Consider the following 20023-nt stretch of genomic DNA (forward strand, 5'->3'; position numbering starts at 1 on the left):
AAATGCAAAATTCTCCAACTTACGGACAGGGGAAAAAGCCCCCTCCGGACCACCACCCAGCAATCCTCACGTACTTTGTGCCCCCTCAGATTTTGGGGGTGCATGACGCCACTGAGTACATTTAAACATCCTCCATTGAGGCTACAAAGGCGTATGGGAGTAGCATTAGCCACCCTAGCATGGTGGTGGAAAATTGTGTTTTATTAAGACAATTCACATATTTTCCCTGGTTTCTTTGCCGGCTGCACGCCATTAAAGCTAGTTAAGGAGGAAATCGATGCCTTTGCAGCCTGAATGGAGGATGTTTTATGTACTCGTTGGTCACGGGGTTAGGAATGTATTGCCTGCTACCTGCGTTGGGATGCAAAAGACCAGACAACGTATACTTTGGTAACCTTGGGGTTGGACCCCACAGATGCATTTGGGGTGCATTCAAGTAAATCCTAACTTATCAGTGTAGTTTATTTGTAATCATTAAATAACATGATTTCAACCATTGTAAACATCTACGTTGATTTTCAGGCAGTTCATCGAGTATGTTGCTTGGGTGCCATGATGACATCGATATCTTGGAAAGGCAACAGTATCATTGTTGAATGTCCATACAGTCAGGTAGCAGGCTATGCAGTTTGTGAGGCAAACTTGTTGATGAACAATCGATCCAGTTCTGGAGTGATGGATGCAGGTTTGAAGTGTTGCTTAGATCAAAAAGTGGAATGGAATGGTATTTCTTGCCATAATTTTGCTGTATTGCTCATCAAATTCAGTGTTTTCCTGTGGACTGAAATTATTCTGCCAGTTCCCGACCTCTCCTCTGAAAATACACAAACGGAATAGTCACTGATTAGGCAAACATGTGTACACCCCCCCATCCTCTCTTTCTCACACACACAAACTCACCTTTCCTTAGGAATTCAGATGCCTGCCGATTAAAGACGGCATTAGGTACAGCGGAGTAGTTGGCCATGGGGTTTTCTTTCATGGCAGCGAATGTTCATGGCAGCGAATCTCCCTAGCAGGGTCCTGAGAAGAAAATGTATTTGAGTCTAAATTAGAGTCAGTGGTATTCTCTCAGTATTCATTTAAACGATATATAATGAGTAAGGCCGGGAGTTTCTCTGACCATGTGACCTGACTTGGAAAAAATTCCAGGCCCTATCTTATTTATGGCCTATGCTAGTGCCAGGTGGTTTTCTGGTCAGGTGGTCAGGAAAACACTCCTGACCCCAACTATGAGTTATTTCACTCAGAAATGTTTCACTTTGTTTTGTAACACCACAATCCTATTGTCAACAGAAATGTAGCCTACCCTCATGTTTTCTGCCTTCAGAAAAGGTAGAGAATTGGCTTTGTTTCTTTCTCCCTCCAGGAGCCTAACCTTTCACATGGTCGTACCAGGAGCCCCATCCTACTGCACAAAACAGTGACATATTACTGTTAAATAAAAAACAAATTGATAGAAATACAGTTTATTCATTTACAGATGGTAATCCAGTATAACAGTTACACATAAACTTGTCCAGATACTGTGGCCAGGGTCCTAAATGTCATTTTGTTTAATGTAATTGAACTGACACTTGACCTAGCAAGAATATACTGTGTCATGTGTCACCTTGCAGCCTACCTCCCAGAATTTCAGTAATGAGTTGGATGGGCAGGTGAGTCAATGACATGAGGAGCCATCTTCTCGAACTGAGTAATCCCTACATAACAGAAACAGACGTAAGACATCATGTGAAATGGAAAAAGACTACCTTACTTCATATGCAATATACTACACATATATTGCGGTTATTATTATGTCATGTCAATATAGAGCTGGGCCGATAAACCAAAAATTATCGCCACCGACCATACCGATCACTTATCGCAGGCATTTTTCTGATATCGTTCATTACGACATGTAGCCTACTAGAGAAATGTGAAGTTTGAAATTAAATATGTTTGCTAATATGGGTAATTGTTAATGGGACAATTGATGGCTACAACCATCAAACTAGTATTAGTAGTAGTTGAAAAATAGATTTTCAGGCTGGGCCTGATATTCTAATAGTTGATTCACGTTGGCCCGGCCTGGGTTTATGGTTTGCACGAGAGGCGCGCCTGTATCTCTCACAGAACTAGAATAAGATTCACTTCATATGATCTCTCTCCCTCTCTCAGCTGTGATAGATATGAGCCTGCAACTCTGTTTATAGGCTTTTGGCACGAACGCATGGCCCATCACCCGTGAGTGAGCTGCACATCATTGGGTGAATTCAGTGAAACTGGAAAGCATTTTTAGGACTATAACTCCCTCTTCATATTGTAGCCTACAATATGTCTCCACACACCTAGCTAGGCCTAGGCTATTTATGGATTCAAGAAAATGAAGTTTTTATTAATCTCAAATTCTCAGTTTGTCAGCGTCAAAGTAGCCTGTTATTTCAATAATTTGTGCAGTAGGCCTATAAAGAAAAGATTCTGCGAAAGTCTCCAGTCATGTAAATTAAATGCGTGTATAAAAGGACACATTTTTCCCGAACCCGAGGCTATTAAAAACGTTCCCCAAGTGTGCAACTTCTGTAAGTGTCTCGACTCTACTGCGCTATGCCACTACGCAAATGCTGATGATATGCATGCAATGCTTTATTATAAAGGTGATTTTTTTTCTAATGTGTTCCGGTACCTCAGAGCTCCCCAGGTCATCCCCCTTTCTCGCTCACTTTTTGTTCCAGCAACTCTCGATTTACAAATTAAGCACTGGTTTAGAGATACTACTAACAGAAAGTCGCACTGGCAATGAGAAACTGTGTAAGCAGATGAAGAAAATATTCGATGATGTCAAAAAATAAAAACTGATATGACTGAACTGGGCAAACGCGTGGAGGAGGCCGAAATCGGTTTAAGCCTGGAGAAAATCGCACAAGAAAATCTCCAGAAAACTGTGGGTGACCAAAAGTACATAATTAGAGGGCTTACTGATAGATCAAACGGGATGGAGGACTTCAGTCGCCGTTCAAATCTTTGTTTCGTAAATTTCCCCGAAAGCTGTGGAACAACCGGAATGGAAGAATTATTGGAAAAGGTAATACCACAACTGGGCCAGCAGAACTTCACATGGGCTCCCACAATCGAACGAGCACATCGAACAGGCGGCCCAAGAGGGGACATGAGCAGCAAACCAATGGTTATCATCTCAAAGTTCCTTAACTATAGGGACAAAGATACAGTTCTACAACTGTCCATCCAAGCCCAAAAAGTCAGGAGTCAGGACCTTTGATGTATGTGGGCCATCGGATCTACATCAACATAGACCTCTACATGAAACGCAGATAATTCGACCCCATAAAGAAAAAGCTATGGGAAAAATGGAGCCCGTACTCTGGTGTACCCCGCACAACTACGGGTCAAATTATATGAAAGCGACATCACACTGAAATCCGCAAAATAAGATAGGCCCTACCCGATTCCTGGATAACCTGGACAAGGAGAATGGTGGAAATGGCAAAGAATGCACTGTATAGACTACAGGACAGCCTCTCAACAGACAATGTACGACAGATAGGGCACTTGACTATTGAACTGAACTGAGGTGAACCATGGACTATTACACCCACCACATCAAATACACAAAATAGAAAAGTATGTGTTGTTAATACCTTCAGTCACATGCCTATTGAAAAGAGAATAATCACAGCACCACTCAGGCGATCTGTTTAAATGAATAACACTTGAATGACTATTGGCTATGCAGCCTAAATGACAACTCATTAATTGGTAGGCTAAAGGAATGATATATTTGTTTAAGTAACGAACTGACAAGTGAACATGATGATTGCTATGATCTGCAGCCGAATCGAATGCTACCCAGCCGATAGGCTACAAAGGCCTAAGTGGGTGGGGAAAATGTAAATTACCCATATGTGAAAAAAGACAAGGAGAGATCATACAGTGAGGGAAAAATTTATTTGATCCCCTGCTAATTTTGTACGTTTGCCCACTGACAAAGACATGATCAGTCTATAATTTCAATGGTAGGTTTATTTGAACAGTGAGAGACAGAATAACAACAAAAAAATCCAGAAAAAGGCATGTCAAAAATGTTATAAATTGATTTACATTTTAATGAGGGAAATAAGTATTTGACATTTTTCCCTCACTGTATGTCATACAGCCTAAGACGCTGAAATTGTAAGCACACAGTACTTCTATTTCCGTTGCCCTCTCTCTTTCTTCTTTAAAAAAAATGAATTTACTTTTGCCTGAAATTGATATACAGTATGAATTGAAAATATGTGTTATCAATGTGGGCAACATGATATCACGTGACGATGATCCTTTTCTTTGTACTCTCCCATAGAAAGTACAATGAATAACGTTAATTAATTGGTTGAATGAATGTTGAAGAAACATGGGCAATTGCAGAGTTTATAAAATATAACATAAAAAAATAAAGACAAACAAGCAGGCTATGTGTGCGAAGCCCACAATTATGCACCTTTAAATTATTATTTCCAGCTCGGTGTTGGACAATTATATCAAAATTAATTCATTAACTGAATCCCAAGGTGAAATGTACAAGAAATGTATAGGCCAACTGAGCATGTAGCCGATAAAAAAAATGGACGCACTCTCTTTGGCTCTACTGATGCCCAGAGCTGATGGATGTTGCATTGATGTTACATGTCATTATAAACTGGGTGGTTCGAGCCCTGAATGCTGATTGGCTGGCAGCCGTGGTATATCAGACCATATACCATGGGTATGACAAAACATTTATTTTTACTGCTCCAATTACGTTGGTAACCAGTTTATAATAGTAATAAGGAACCTCTGGGGTTTGTGGTATATGGCCAATATAATTTTTTTACATTTTAGTCATTTAGCAGACGCTCTTATCCAGAGCGACTTACAGTTAGTGAGTGCATACATTTTTAATACTGGCCCCCCGTGGGAAACGAACCCACAACCCTGGCGTTGCAAGCGCCATGCTCTACCAACTAAGCTACAGGAGGGCCACGGCTAAGGGCTGTATCCAGGCACTCCGCGTTGCGTCGTACAGACGAACAGCCCTTAGCCGTGGTATATTGGCCATATACCACACCCCCCCGTGCCTTATTGCTTAATTATACCACCCCACTCTTAGTGATCTGCCCCCTCTGTCCTCCCCGGTGGGTCAAAACGAGTGCGCCCCACATGTGGTTGCGTGCAATAGGCTACTCCAGTGGTTATAGGCCTGTATCTGTTTGCATTTACAGTGAGGGAAAAAAGTATTTGATCCCCTGCTGATTTTGTACGTTTGCCCACTGACAAAGACATGATCAGTCTATAATTTTAATGGTAGGTTTATTTGAACAGTGAGAGACAGAATAACATGTAAAAAATGTTATACATTGATTTGCATTTTAATGAGGGAAATAAGTATTTGACCCCTCTGCAAAACATGACTTAGTACTTGGTGGCAAAACCCTTGTTGGCAATCACAGAGGTCAGACGTTTCTTGTAGTTGGCCACCAGGTTTGCACACATCTCAGGAGGGATTTTGTCCCACTCCTCTTTGCAGAGCTTCTCCAAGTCATTAAGGTTTCGAGCCTGACATTTGGCAACTCGAACCTTCAGCTCCCTCCACAGATGTTCTATGGGATTAAGGTCTGGGACTGGCTAGGCCACTCCAGGACCTTAATGTGCTTCTTCTTGAGTCACTCCTTTGTTGCCTTGGCTGTGTGTTTTGGGTCATTGTCATGCTGGAATACCCATCCACAACCCATTTTCAATGCCCTGGCTGAGGGAAGGAGGTTCTCACCCAAGATTTGACAGTACATGGCCCCGTCCATCGTCCCTTTGATGGGGTGAAGTTGTCCTGTCCCCTTAGCAGAAAAACACCCCCAAAGCATAATGTTTCCACCTCCATGTTTGATGGTGGGGATGGTGTTCTTGGGGTCATAGGCAGCATTCCTCCTCCTCCAAACACGGCGAGTTGAGTTGATGCCAAAGAGCTCGATTTTGGTCTCATCTGACCACAACACTTTCACCTAGTTCTCCTCTGAATCATTCAGATGCTCATTGGCAAACTTCAGATGGCCCTGTATATGTGCTTTCTTGAGCAGGGGGACCATGCGGGCGCTGCAGGATTTCAGTCCTTCACGGCGTAGTGTGTTACCAATTGTTTTCTTGGTGACTATGGTCCCAGCTGCCTTGAGATCATTGACAAGATCCTCCCGTGTAGTTCTGGGCTGATTCCTCACCGTTCTCATGATCATTGCAACTCCACGAGGTGAGATCTTGCATGGAGCCCCAGGCCGAGGGAGATTGACAGGTCTTTTGTGTTTCTTCCATTTGCGAATAATCGCACCAACTGTTGTCACCTTCTCACCAAGCTGCTTGGCGATGGTCTTGTAGCCCATTCCAGCCTTGTGTAGGTCTACAATCTTGTCCCTGACATCCTTGGAGAGCTCTTTGGTCTTGGCCATGGTGGAGAGTTTGGAATCTGATTGATTGATTGCTTCTGTGGACAGGTGTCTTTTATACAGGTAACAAGCTGAGATTAGGAGCACTCCCTTTAAGAGTGTGTAATATTCATATGTGTCAGCATACTGAATTGTAATTGGATGCATTATACTGTCATATCATACTGTGCTATGATTGGTTAAGACCACCCAGGTGGTGAGGTCATTCTAAAGATGATCATGGCCAGAGACACATGGACATGCCAGTTATAGCTAGTTAATAAAGAGCTACGTTTATAAATATCCTGTCGTCCTGCATTTTATTATTTTGTACAAAGCATACAAAACAAGACATGGTGTCAGAAGTGGGATGAAATGGAGTGGCCATGTATAATATGACAGAAGGGACATATCAACAAGCAGGGGAACAAGAGCATTATTCTCCATTCACCACCTAGGATGAGAACCTAATACGGGTTCATTTATTCCCCCTAGTTATTCTACGAGGCTGCTCTAATAACTAATATCTGAAGTGGTAGTCATCCACAAGAGCTCATCTTGGTCATCGGTTCTGACCTTAGCCCTTCAGGGATGACATGCCTGCTCTCATGATCTCATCTACCAACAGGATGTTGCTGGCTATTACCGTGCATGAGTGAAGGAGTTGTTTCTTAACACTGTAGTTATCCCAAACCCCAGCTTCCGAAGCGACCATTGGTTCACCAGAGCTCAGGTCGACACCAACCAGCTGACCACTCTCTTTGTACTCAGTCTGGAGTTTGACCAGGGTCTCCATTGGATCATACCCAGAGTTCTGGGCAAGGACCTTAGGGATGATGAGGAGGGCATCAGCGAAAGCCTGCACACCCAGCTGAGCCCGGCCCTTCACTGAGGGTTTGTGCTTTATCAGAGCATCATGCACAGCCACCTCAAAGGCCCCAGCCCCTGACACCACGCAGCCGTCCTCGATGGCGTTCTTGACGGCCCTGAGCCCGTCCCTGACAGCGTCTTTGATCTGGGTCAGGGTGTGTTTGTTGGGTCCCTTCACCAGCAGGGTCACTGACCGGGGGTTACCACACTTCTCTACGAATGTGTACTTCTCCTCACCCAGTGTGTGTTCATAGACCAAACCAGCCTGGCCCAGGCATTCTGGAGTGAGGTCTTCAAAAGAGTTCATGGCAATACCTCCACAGGCCAGGGTGAGTCTTTCCATGTTCCTCCTCTTGGTCCTACGCAGAGCTACAATGCCCTCTTTGGCCAGAGCATCCAGGGAATATGGGTCAATTCCCTTCTGGTTGAGGACCACAAAGCCCTTGTTGTTATCAGCACACACTGCGTTCTTGAGCTCGATGATCTTCTTCACGAGCTCCTCGATGAACTTCCTCTCAGCAGCCACCAGCTTCTCCCTCTCGCCAGCACTCTTGTAGAAGAAGCCAGAGTTCACCTCGGTTTTCTCATATTCCAAAGAGGCGTTGCAAATGAGTTTGAATCCTTCACAAAAGCATGGGAGTTCACACACGTCACCACAAGCCCACATTACCCTCAAAGTAATGGCCTTGCTGAAAAATATGTGCAGATCGCTAAATCACTCATGGACAAAGCAAAAGCAGACAAGAGAGACCCCTACCTCAGTCTCCTTGAATACCGCAACACTCCAGTTGACAACTTCAAATCACCAGCCCAGCTGTTGATGAGCCGCAGACTTCGCTCAATCCTTCCCAGCACCAACCAGCAGCTGCAACCTGAGGTCGTCAGCTACAAGGAAGTGCATGCAAAACGTGCACAGAGACAACAACAGCAAAAGCGATAATACGACAGGTCAGCCAGACCACTGCCACCACTGAACGACGGAGAGTCAGTTAGAATCCAGGAGCATGGCTACTGGAAGCCAGCAGTCGTCATCCAACCAGCTGACACTGAACGTTCATATCACGTTCGCACCGCAGAAGGAGCGGTGTACCGCCGCAATCGTCGTCACCTACTGAACACAAAAGAACAACACACTGACAAGATGAACTGTTCCCCTGAAAGAGAACGGGGTGGACTAAACACAGACACAACACAACATACACCATACTTACCTGCAACACCACAAGAACTGTTGACTGACACAGAAGCATGCTCAGCTTCATATCACACAAGGTCAGGAAGAGAGGTCAAGCCTAGAGCTGTCCTAGACCTGTGAAATGTCAAAGGGTGTAGGCGGATCGCTGCCCTAAAAGAGTTTCCAGACTGTAAACTTGTTATTGAAAGTTAACTTGAAATGCTTTGGTATGGTATTTGTTTGATATGTTGAGATGTCATTGCTACAGTGAAAAGCTGAGTTGCTGAGAAATATTTGTTCTAAAAGTAACAGTATGCTGAATCATTGTTTGTCTGTTATGTTGATGCAGTTGGTGCAGTTTAAATGGTTACTTACCTCGAGTTCAAACTACAGAGCATATATTCAAAAGAAACGCTTTATTGTTCTACATATTTTTTTTTTTTTTTTAAAGAAGGGGGATGTAATATTCATATGTGTCAGCATACTGAATTGTAATTGGATGCATTATACTGTCATATCATACTGTGCTATGATTGGTTAAGACCACCCAGGTGGTGAGGTCATTCTAAAGATGATCATGGCCAGAGACACATGAACATGCCAGTTATAGCTAGTTAATAAAGAGCTACGTTTATAAATATCCTGTCGTCCTGCATTTTATTATTTTGTACAAAGCATACAAAACAAGACAGAGAGTGCTCCTAATCTCAGCTCGTTACCTGTATAAAAGACACCTGGGAGCCAGACATCTTTCTGATTGAGAGGGGGCAAATACTTATTTCCCTCATTAAAATGCAAATCAATGTACAACATTTTTTACATGCGTTTTTCTGGATTTTCTTGTTGTTATTCTGTCTCTCACTGTTCAAATAAACCTACCATTAAAATTATAGACTGATAATTTCTTTGTCAGTGGGCAAACGTACAACATCAGCAGGGGATCAAATACTTTTTTCCCTCACTGTATATATATGTGATGGGATGTATAGGTGGTGAAGGTAGGAAACACCTCCACTACACTGATCCTCAACACAGTGGCCCCACATGGGTGCGTGCTCAGCCCCCTCCTGTACTCCCTGTTCACCCATGACTGCGTGGCCACGCATGCCTCCAACTCAATCATCAAGTTTGCATATGACACAACAGTAGTAGGTCTGATTACCAACAATGACGAGACAGCCTACAGGGAGGTGGTGAGAGCCCTGGCCGAGTGGTGCCAGGAAAATAACCTCTCCCTCAACAAAATGAAGGAGCTGATCGTGGACTTCAGGAGACACCAGAGGGAGCACGCCCCCATCCACATCGACGAGGCCGCAGTAGAGAAGGTGAAAAGCTTCATGTTCCACGTCGTACACATCAATGACAATCTGAAATGGTCCCCCTCTACAATCTCAGGAGGCTAAAGAAATTTGTCTTGGCCCCTAAGACCCTCACAAACTTTTACAGATTCATAATTGAGAGCATCCTGTCGGGCTGTAGCACCGCCCGCAACCACAGGGCTCTCCAGAGGGGAGTGCGGTCTGCCCAACGCATCACCGGGGGCACACTGCCTGCCCTCCAGGACACCTACAGCACCCAATGTCACAGGGAGGCCATAAAGATCATCAAGGACATCAACCACCCGAGCCATGGCCTGTTCACCCCGCTATCATCCAGAAGGCGAGGTCAGTACAGGTGCATCAAAGCTGGGACCGAGAGACTGAAAAAATGCTTCTATCACTAGCCGGCCTCCTCCCAGTACCCTGCCCTTAACTTAGTCACTGTCACTAGCCGGCTACCACCCGGTTACTCAAAACATTTACACAGATCAGGCAGAAGTGTGATATCTCAGTTTCAAGGGTGTTTATTTAAACCAATAAAGAAAAAGAGAAGAAACTCTTCTGGGTTACTGTCTTCTGGGAATGCTGTGTCCTCTGGGATAGAACACAGAGCCCCTCGGTTCTAGCAGACAGTGACGACGTCTACCCGGTAGCAACCTCTCACTAACTCCTACCCTCCCGTGTGCTGCCTTCCTGTCAGCTTTATGGGCCCCGTACAGCTGGTGAGCAATCAGCCCCTTGATTACTCACCAGCCTCAATCATCCCCAATTAGTCCTGGCCGGAGGACCCGTTGAGACCTGGCACGTCCAGCAGAGGGAGCCACCACCGCATAATATAGACTCGGTCTGTCACCAGGCCTCGACGAGTCTCCCCCTGGTGGCTTGTCCGCGGTACGCCACACACCATGCTGTCCATAATGTCTATCATGTCCATACATCCCATCACATATATATATATTTATACTCCAGACTATTTATATATTTCTTAATTCCATTCTTTTACTTTTAGATCTGTGTGTATTGTTGTGAATTGTTAGATATTACTGCACTGCTGGAGCTAGGAACACAAGCATTTCGCTACACCCGCAATAACATCTGCTAAATATGTGTATGCACCAATACAATTGTATTTTACTTGATATAGCAAGGACATCCCTACAGGATGCTAGGCAAAGGTATTGAACAGGAATATGTGGTGGTGGTGTGGTTAAGAAGAGGGGTGCTAGTGGTAGTGAACTATTATAATCCATGTCAGATATTGGACCTGGAAGTGCTGGAGAGGGTGGAGGGCCAGGATAGGGGGGGGGGACACGGATGGATGGAAATGGCCAAGTGATGGAAAATCATCTGATAGAAATGAAAGAACTGGTGTGCCTGATAGATGGCCGAGGGACCAGGATTTAGGTAACCACAAGTAAAGAGTCTGCCTTGAACCTCACTCTGGCATCTAGTGCGATGGCAGGAATCTGTGAGTGGGAGGTATGGGAGGAGTCAACAGTAGGGAGTGATCATTACCACATAGTATGCACAGTAGACCGGAGAGAGGAGGAGGTGTCAGTGGATGGAGTAGGCAGGTGGGTGTTTGGAAGGGCAAAGTGGGATCAGTTTCAGAAGCTGAGTGAGCAGGTGACGGCTCAGGTGGATATGAGAGGGGATGTGGATAGTATGAATAACTGGGTGAGAACAGCTTTAGTGGGGGCAGCTACTGAGGCTAAACCTAAGAGTTCAGGGAGGAGGAGGAGGAAATCAGTCCCATGGTGGACAGAGGAGTGTGGGGCAATGGTGAGGAGTAGGAACAGGGCATTTAGAGTACTGAAAAGGACAATGGCGCCAGAGGGGATGGCTGCCGTTTTATGGGCTCTTAACCAACCGTGCTATTTAGTTTGTTTTTTCACATTGTTTGTAACTTATTTTGTACATAATGTTGCTGCTATCGTCTCTTATGACCGAAAATAGCTTCTGGACATCAGAACAGCGATTACCCACCTTGAACTGGACGAATAATTTTTCTTTAATGAGTCGGACGAGAGGGATTTGCTCCAGACACCCGACAGGGCCCTCATCCCCATCATTCGCAGTAGAAAGAGACGGAGATATCGCGGAAGGAGATCGGGGTGCCTGGTAAGGAGCCGGCAATTGGCTAATCTGCCTTTGCCGTCAGTACTATTGGCCCCAGGCTAGGAGGGAAGTAAAAGTAATTCCGCTACCTGAGAATAGTAAAGCCCCCTTTACTGGTTCAAATAGCCGACCAATTAGCCTGTTACCAACCCTTAGTAAACTTTTGGAAAAAATTGTGTTTGACCAGATACAATGCTATTTTACAGTAAACAAATTGACAACAAACTTTCAGCATGCTTATAGAGAAGGACATTCAACAAGCACTGCACTTACACAAATGACTGATGATTGGCTGAGAGAAATTGATGATAAAAAGATTGTGGGGGCTGTTTTGTTAGACTTCAGTGCAGCTTTTGACATTATCGATCATAGTCTGCTGCTGGAAAAACATATGTGTTATGGCTTTACTCCCCCTGCTATATTGTGGATACAGAGTTACCTGTCCAACAGAACACAGAGGGTGTTCTTTAATGGAAGCCTCTCCAACATAATCCAGGTAGAATCAGGAATTCCCCAGGGCAGCTGTCTAGGCCCGTTACTTTTTTCAATCTTTACTAATGACATGCCACTAGCTTTGAGTAAAGCCAGTGTGTCTATGTATGCGGATGACTCAACACTATACACGTCAGCTACCACAGCAACTGAAATGACTGCAACACTTAACAAAGAGTTGAAGTTAGTTTCAGAGTGGGTGGCAAGGAATAAGTTAGTCCTAAATATTTATAAAACTGAAAGCATTGTATTTGGGACAAATCATTCACTAAACCCTAAACCTCAACTAAATCTTGTAATAAATAATGTGGGAATTGAGCAAGTTGAGGTGACTAAACTGCTTGGAGTAACCCTGGATTGTAAACTGTCATGGTCAAAACATATTGATACAACAGTAGCGAAGATGGGGAGAAGTATGTCCATAATAAAGCGCTGCTCTACCTTCTTAACAGCACTATCAACAAGGCAGGTCCTACAGGCCCTAGTTTTGTCACACCTGGACTACTGTTCAGTCGTGTGGTCAGGTGACACAAAAAAGGACTTATGAAAATTGCAATTGGCTCAAAACAGGGCAGCACGGCTGGCCCTTGGATGTACACAGAGAGCTAATATTAATCATATGCATGTCAATCTCTCCTGGCTCCAAGTGGAGGAGAGATTGACTTCATCACTACTTGTATTTATGAGAGGTATTGACATGTTGAATGCACCGAACTGTCTGTTTGAACTACCATTGCATACCCCAAAAGACATGCCACCAGAGGGCTCTTCACAGTCCCCAAGTCCAGAACAGACTATGGGAGGTGCACAGTACTACATAGAGCCATGACTACATGGAACTCTATTCCACATCAAGTAACTGATGCAAGTAGTAAACAGATTAAAAAACACCTTATGGAAGAGCGGGGACTGTGAAGCAACACAAATATAGGCACAGACACATGCATACACACACACGATAACATACGCACTATACACACACGTACACGTGGATTTTGTACTGTAGATAGGTGGTAGTGGTGGAGTAGGGGCCTAAGGGCACACAGTGTGTTGTGAAATCTGTGAATGTATTGTAATGTTTTTAAAATTGTATGAACTGCCTTAATTTTGCTGGACCCCAGGAAGAGTGGGGATCCATAATAAATACAAAATACAAATACCTGGCCATGTGGTGCCAGGACAACAACCTCTCCCTCAACGTGATCAAGACAAAGGAGATGATTGTGGACTACAGGAAAAAGAAGAGGACTGAGCATGCCCCCATTCTCTTCGACGGGGCTGTAGTTGAGCAGGTTGAGAGCTTCAAGCTCCTTGGTGTCCACATCACCACCAAACTAACATGGTCCAAGCACACCAAGACAGTCGGGAAGAGGGTACGACAAAACCTAAGGAGACTGAAAAGATTTGGCATGGGTCCTCAGATCCTCAAAAGGTTCTACAGCTGCACCATCGAGAGCATCCTGACTGGTTGCATCACTGCCTGGTATGGCAACTGCTCGGCCTCCGACCGCAAGGCACTACAGAGGGTAGAGCGTACGGCCCAGTACATCACTGGGGCCAAGCTTCCTGCCATCCAGGACCTCTATACCAGGCGGTGTCAGAGGAAGGCCCTAAAAATGGTCAAAGACTCCAGCCACCCTAGTCATAGACTGTTCTCTCTGCTACCACACGGCAAGCGGTACCGGAGTGCCAAGTCTACGTCCAAGGGGCTTCTAAACAGCTTCTACCCCCAAGCCATAAGACTCCTGAACATCTAATCAAATGGCTACCCAGACTATTTGCATTGATATTATGGGGGTAGGAGGAAGAACGTACAACTGGATAAAGGATTTCCTGTTTTGAAGGTCTATCCAGGTGAGGGTGGGTTTGTCTTTATCAGGCAGCTACCTGGTGGGATAACAGTACACCACAGGGGAGCGTGATTAGTCTTCTGTTGTTCTCAATCATGATCAATTATGTTGACTCTCAGGTACAGCCGGATATTGGGAGGTCGTTATTTGCAGATGATGGCGCCTTATGGAAGAGGGGAAGAAATGTGCCATACATAGTCAGGAAGGTACAGGAAGCAATTGATGAGGTAGAGCGGTGGGCATTAATGTGGGGATTCAGGTTCTCTGTAGAGAAAACTCAGACAGTGTTCTTTACCAGGAGGAAGGTGGGGGATAAGGTATGCTTGAGGTTATATGGGAGAAACTTGGAGAGGGTGGGGGCCTTCAGGTTCCTTCGGGTATACTTTGACACTAGAATGACCTGGGCAGAACACATTGAGAGAGTGGTGGGAAGTGTAAGAAGGTGCTAAATGTGGTGCGCTGTCTGACGGGGAAGGAGTGGGGGGCTGGGCGTTACTCATTGAGGACCATGTTGCATTGATCCGATCTGTAATAGACTATGGCAGTATAGCATATGGTTCGGCAGCCCGGACCTCACTGGAAAGGCTAGATGTCATACAGGGGCAAGGACTCCGAATATGTAGTGGGGCGTTTCGGACGTCCCCAGTGGCTGCATTACAGGTGGAGATGGGGGATATGCCATTGCAGATTAGGAGACAGCAGCTGGCAATTAATTATTGGGTCAACCTACATGGACATGGGGTGTCTCATCCTGCAAAAATGATTTTACAGGCATGCTGGGAACATGAGTGAAGATAGAACACAAGCTTTGGGTGGGTGGGTAATACTCAGGTGAAGGAGATGGGACTGTATGGAAGGGAGTTTAGGCCAACGGTAGCTATTCCTGTAAATCCACCATGGCTACTCCCGCCTCCAGTAGTTGATCTAGAAGTGTTGGATAGACTACAGAAAGATAGGGAGAGTGTTGATCCATCTGATTTGTTTAAGAGACGTCTGGATACTGTGTATCAGGATTTTGTGACCATTTACACAGATGGTTCAAAAGATCCAAGGACAGGACGTACTGGTTCAGCATTTGACGTGCAGGAATGTGGGATGGAAGTCAGGAAACATAGTACAGATCATCTGGCTGTATATACGGCGGAGCTGATGGCCATACTGTTGGCCTTGCAGTGGGTTGAAGTTAAGCCAGACAGAGTAGTTATTTGCTCTGATTCATGTGCAGTGTTGATGAGTCTCCAGTCCTTTAGCTCACGTAGCAGACAAGACCTGCTTTATGAGGTGCTACAAACTCATGGCAGGATTAGACAGATGGCTATACAGATAAGATTTACTTGGGTCCCATCCAATGTGGGGGTGGAGGGGAACGAGGCAGTTGATGTACTGGCTAAATGAGCACTTAGTAGTGGGGATGTTGATGTTGTAGTTTCAATGAGCAAGGCAGAGGGAAAAAGCCTGATATGGACAGTGATGGTAGGAGCAGTGGAAAATAGATGTTTTATTTTTTTTAAACTAGGTAAGTCAGTTAAGAACAAATTCTTATTTACAATGACGGCCTACCCCGGCCAAACCGCTGGGCCAATTGTGCCGTCCTATGGGACTCCCAATCACGGCCGGATTGTGATACAGCCAGGAATCTAACCACGGTCTGTAGTGACAGCTCTAGCACTGAGATGCAGTGCCTTAGACCGCTGCGCCACTTGGGATACGACGGGCAGGCATTTATTTCAAGTACAGAGGAAAGTCGGGGAGGGGAGGACGGCAGGAAGGGACAGAAGAGAGGAGGCAATTTTTACAAGATTAAGGGTGGGACACAGCCAGTTGAATAAGAGCTTAAATGTGATAGGAAGCATCCAACAGGAAAGTGTGATTATTGCCAGGAAGCAGAGACCGTGGAGCATGTATTGCTACGGTGTGGGCAGTATCAGAGGGAAAGAGAAAGGATGAGATATAGTATGAGGGAGAAGGGGATACAGGAAATTAGTTTAAAGAGTATATATACATTTACATTTTAGTCATTTAGCGACTTTCAGGAGCAAGTAGGGTTAAGTGCCTTGCTCAAGGGCACATCGACAGATTTTTCACCTAGTCGGCTCAGGGATTAGAACCAACGACCTTTCGTTTACTGGCACAACGCTCTTAACCACTAAGCTACCTGCCGCCCCCATTTTGAGTAGAACCTCATTAGACATAGTGTCAACTATTTTGTTATCTTTTTTAAGAGCAATGGGACTGGCAGGTAGGATTTAGTTTCTCCCTGTCTCTGGCCCACACTCCAGTACAGTAGGAGGCAGTAATGCACCATAACGTTGGATGCCAACCGCCGATAAACCCCCCTGAAGAAGAAGAAGAAGAAGCTCTGGCTGCGTTCGTTCGTAAAACCAGCGCGCCCTCTTTCACAAGTGATGTCAGCGAGTGGGATAAGGGGCGGATCTGGGGTGCTCAGGAACGAAACTCGTCAGCGTGTCTGAAAGAATGCAACATGGATGATGAAGTTTCCCAAAGTTGTGAGGAAGTAGCAAACAGTGGGGTAAGAATATGCTACAATGGAGATCTATGGGAGTTAGTAGGCATTTTTGGCTTTTTTTGCTGAGGAAAGGGTCACTTGACACGACAAATGTTTAGGCAGTCGGTATGACCAACGTTCGCTTAACTAGCTAGCTGGGCTAACAAGGATCGCTAGTAAAGTTAGCTAGCAAGCAAGCTACGCCAGAAATGAAAGACGAAGTGGGACAGATATTATTAGACATAGCTAACTGGCTAATATTAAATTCGAGCTAGGGAACTGACACAGGAAATGCAATGATAGCCCAGTCGAACCACAACATTTAGCTAGCCTCTTCGCGCAGGCAACCAGCATAGTTAGCTAGCTAACCAGAGCTTCTAGCCATTCAGTTAGCAACCACCACAGGTTTAGTATTTCGACCGGTTGTCCCTTCCTTGGCAACAGGTAGCTCAGCCAGCCAGCTAACTATGGCTAAAGACAGTGGCTAACGTTAGCTAGCTGGCTAGCTACCGTAGCTGTTTCATCTAACATAACTAGTTAACGCCACGTCGTTAGCCAATCACAGTTAACGTTAGCTAACCAGATATCGGTATGTTCAAATTATTAGACTAGCTACGTCAGCCTCCTAGCTAGCTAATGACATTACGTTAGCTAACGCCGGTTAGTTTGAACTAGCCAGTAACGTCGTTAGCTAATGACTTGCATGATGTTGCCACAACTGAAAAGCAAGACAAAGCTGTCCTCTTGGACCTGATGTAATGGAAGATTGCCCTGAATGTCCAAAATAGCTTGTTGAAACGCTTTAGGTAGCTACACTTTAAAATCCAGACATCTTGGATAGCTGGCTAACGTTAAATAACTCCTAAGTTATGTGTTTCAATCATTTATGAATTAATGCATATTTCATAAACATTTATTTAAAAAAAAATCATACTGGCCCCCCGTGGGAATCGAACCCACAACCCTGGCGTTGCAAATATATGCTCTACCAACTGAGTTATGGTGTCAATTGTGTTTCCACATTCAAAGTCAATTTACCAGCTACTAGCAAGCCTGTATTTCAGCCTTGTTATGGCTTTACTGCCACACTGCCAGTGTATAAATAACTTTGAAATTGAATCCAGCCCTCCATGGTTTCCAGCCACCCTCCACTCCCCCTTTCTACCTGCTAATATTACTTCCCCTGCTAATGTTAACCCTTTCAAGTTGCATTTGGCTTAATGTTAAAAAGGTGCATGCTGTATAAAATGCACAATTGCATTTTAATGACCGATCTTTCTGTTTTGTCTCTTAAATGCAGGAAATGGACAGAAGATTAGAAGGAAAGCTTAGGATCAGCCAGAAAGAGACGTGAGTAAAGAAATGCTCAGTGCTGAAACACTGTTGGCCTTCGGAAGACACACTAAGCACTCACACGTTACTCATTAATCAAGACTTTTTGGATATAGTCACTTAACTAAATTCATTTGCATTTCATAACCTTAACATTACTCAAAACATCTCCTGTCCACCCCACACTCACTAAGCATTTTTACTGGTTTGTTGTTTTGCTCCCAGAGTTTCCAGTAATAACTCTACACAGTCGCCATTGAAGACGGCCATCATGATCCAGGACGACTCCCCACACGCAGTGCCACTGCCCCAAATCCGCATTCTGAAGCGGCCCTCCAGTAACGGGTCGTTAGGGTCGCCCCAGGGCCAGAACCGACCCACGCCACAGGTCAAGTCCCTGGCCCAGCGGGAGGCGGAGTACGCTGAGGCCAGGAAGAGAATACTGGGCAGTGCCAGCCCTGAAGAGTCGCCTCAGGAAAAGCCCAACACAGACAGGTAAATAAATACCTCGCATACCTACACCTGTTACCACCGGACAGTGCTGGGCAAAGTGGTGTCCACTGCACATCTGCTATGTTACAGCTCTTAATCCCAAGTATACTGTAAGTATACCTGTACATGTTTGGATCAGACACCATCATCTCTGTGATTCTGTAAATTTGAGTGAACAAAGTCTGGGAATCTTGTCACAACTTTCCAATTTACAATAGATTTATTTTGTGCAAATTTAAAAACGAATTGGAAGCCCAACTATTGACTAAAGCCTATTTTTGTAGTTGACTATATCCGTTCTTGGTCTTCACCCTACCTCCAGACCAGGGCGTACAAATTCTACCACACCTCCAGAGGACCGATCAAACAATCATGCTGTCCGCCAACCAGCAGGCCCCGACGGCACTCAAGGCTTCTGCCAAAACAGATAAGTGGAGGAGGGGCAATCCTGCCATTGGGAGAGATGAAGATGAAATGTCTGGGCTCCCTCTTAAAGGGGGTATCGCAGGGTTTTAAAAACCATTTCCTCCAATTCCATGGTGTGGGATCAGCTGTGAATCGGAATGCAAATGTCCTCCCCTCTCATGGCTCCTACTGGTAATGTGTGGGATGGATTAGAGGCCCTGTAGGGGACGCATGCTTTCTCTCCCCCTCTCCACCCAACCCCCACTGTTTAACACTGTGATAAGGACATCTTCTGCCTACTGTGATGATCCCTTTAAGTACCCCACCCTACACCCACGTTGCCCAAGGAGTTCTCTCGTCATGGGAAACTTATGGGGCTTTTGCTTCTATGCGGCTAATTTGGACATCAGCCATGGACACTTCCATATGGAAATACTGAGAGCAGAGGATGCCTAACAGAGGACAGAAGAGTAGTGAGCAAAGAAAAATGAGGGATGGTGGTACAGTACCTTCAAAAGTATTCTTACCACTTTATGTATTCCACATTTTGTTGTTAGACTGAATTCAAAATGTATTAATTAAATCAAATTAGCCCGTTTACACAATACCCAATAATGACAAAGTGAAAACATGTTTTTAGAAGTTTTTTCATATGTATTGCATTAAATATCTAATTTACATCACTATTCACACCCCAGAGTCAATACTTTGTAGAAGCACCTTTGGCAGCGATTACAGCTGTGCGTCTTTCTGGATAAGTCTCCAAGAGCTTGCCACACCTGGGTTGTGCAACATTTGCCCATTTATTATTTTCAAAATTCTTCACGCTCTGTCATTGGTTGATCATCGCTAGACAACCATTTTCAGGTCTTGCCATAGATTTTCAAGTAGATTTAAGTCAAAACTGTAACTCGGCCACTCAGGAGCATTCACTGTCTTCTTGGTAAGCAACTCCAGTGTAGATTTGTCCTTGTGTTTTAGGTTATTGTCCTGCTGAAAGGTGAATTAATCTCCCGGTGTCTGGTGAGAAAGCAGGC

At 44.8% G+C, this 20023-nt stretch overlaps 2 protein-coding genes and 1 long non-coding RNA gene across 3 annotated transcripts; 1 reads left to right on the forward strand and 2 right to left on the reverse strand.

Moving 5' to 3' along the window:
- Positions 1-609: 609 nt before the first annotated feature.
- Positions 610-1396, reverse strand: LOC121537574. Its single transcript, XR_005995107.2, has 3 exons — positions 1310-1396; positions 901-1023; positions 610-814 (listed from the first exon to the last, which is right to left on the reverse strand). It is a non-coding gene; the product is annotated as an uncharacterized LOC121537574 (long non-coding RNA).
- A 5542-nt stretch (positions 1397-6938) lies between these two features.
- Positions 6939-16443, reverse strand: LOC121537263 (T-complex protein 1 subunit zeta-like). Its single transcript, XM_041844941.2, has 2 exons — positions 16407-16443; positions 6939-7919 (listed from the first exon to the last, which is right to left on the reverse strand). Exons 1-2 carry the CDS (start codon positions 16441-16443, stop codon positions 7006-7008), a joined length of 951 nt encoding a protein of 316 aa, XP_041700875.1. The 3' UTR covers positions 6939-7005.
- A 192-nt stretch (positions 16444-16635) lies between these two features.
- Positions 16636-19908, forward strand: LOC121538421 (SUZ domain-containing protein 1). Its single transcript, XM_041846401.2, has 4 exons — positions 16636-16781; positions 18058-18107; positions 18315-18584; positions 18904-19908. The coding sequence occupies exons 1-4, from the start codon at positions 16734-16736 to the stop codon at positions 19010-19012; spliced, it is 477 nt and encodes a 158-aa protein (XP_041702335.1). The 5' UTR covers positions 16636-16733; the 3' UTR covers positions 19013-19908.
- The last annotated feature ends 115 nt before the right edge of the window (positions 19909-20023 follow it).

The sequence above is a fragment of the Coregonus clupeaformis genome, chromosome 24, assembly GCF_020615455.1.
Source record: "Coregonus clupeaformis isolate EN_2021a chromosome 24, ASM2061545v1, whole genome shotgun sequence".
Classification (NCBI taxonomy): domain Eukaryota; kingdom Metazoa; phylum Chordata; class Actinopteri; order Salmoniformes; family Salmonidae; genus Coregonus; species Coregonus clupeaformis.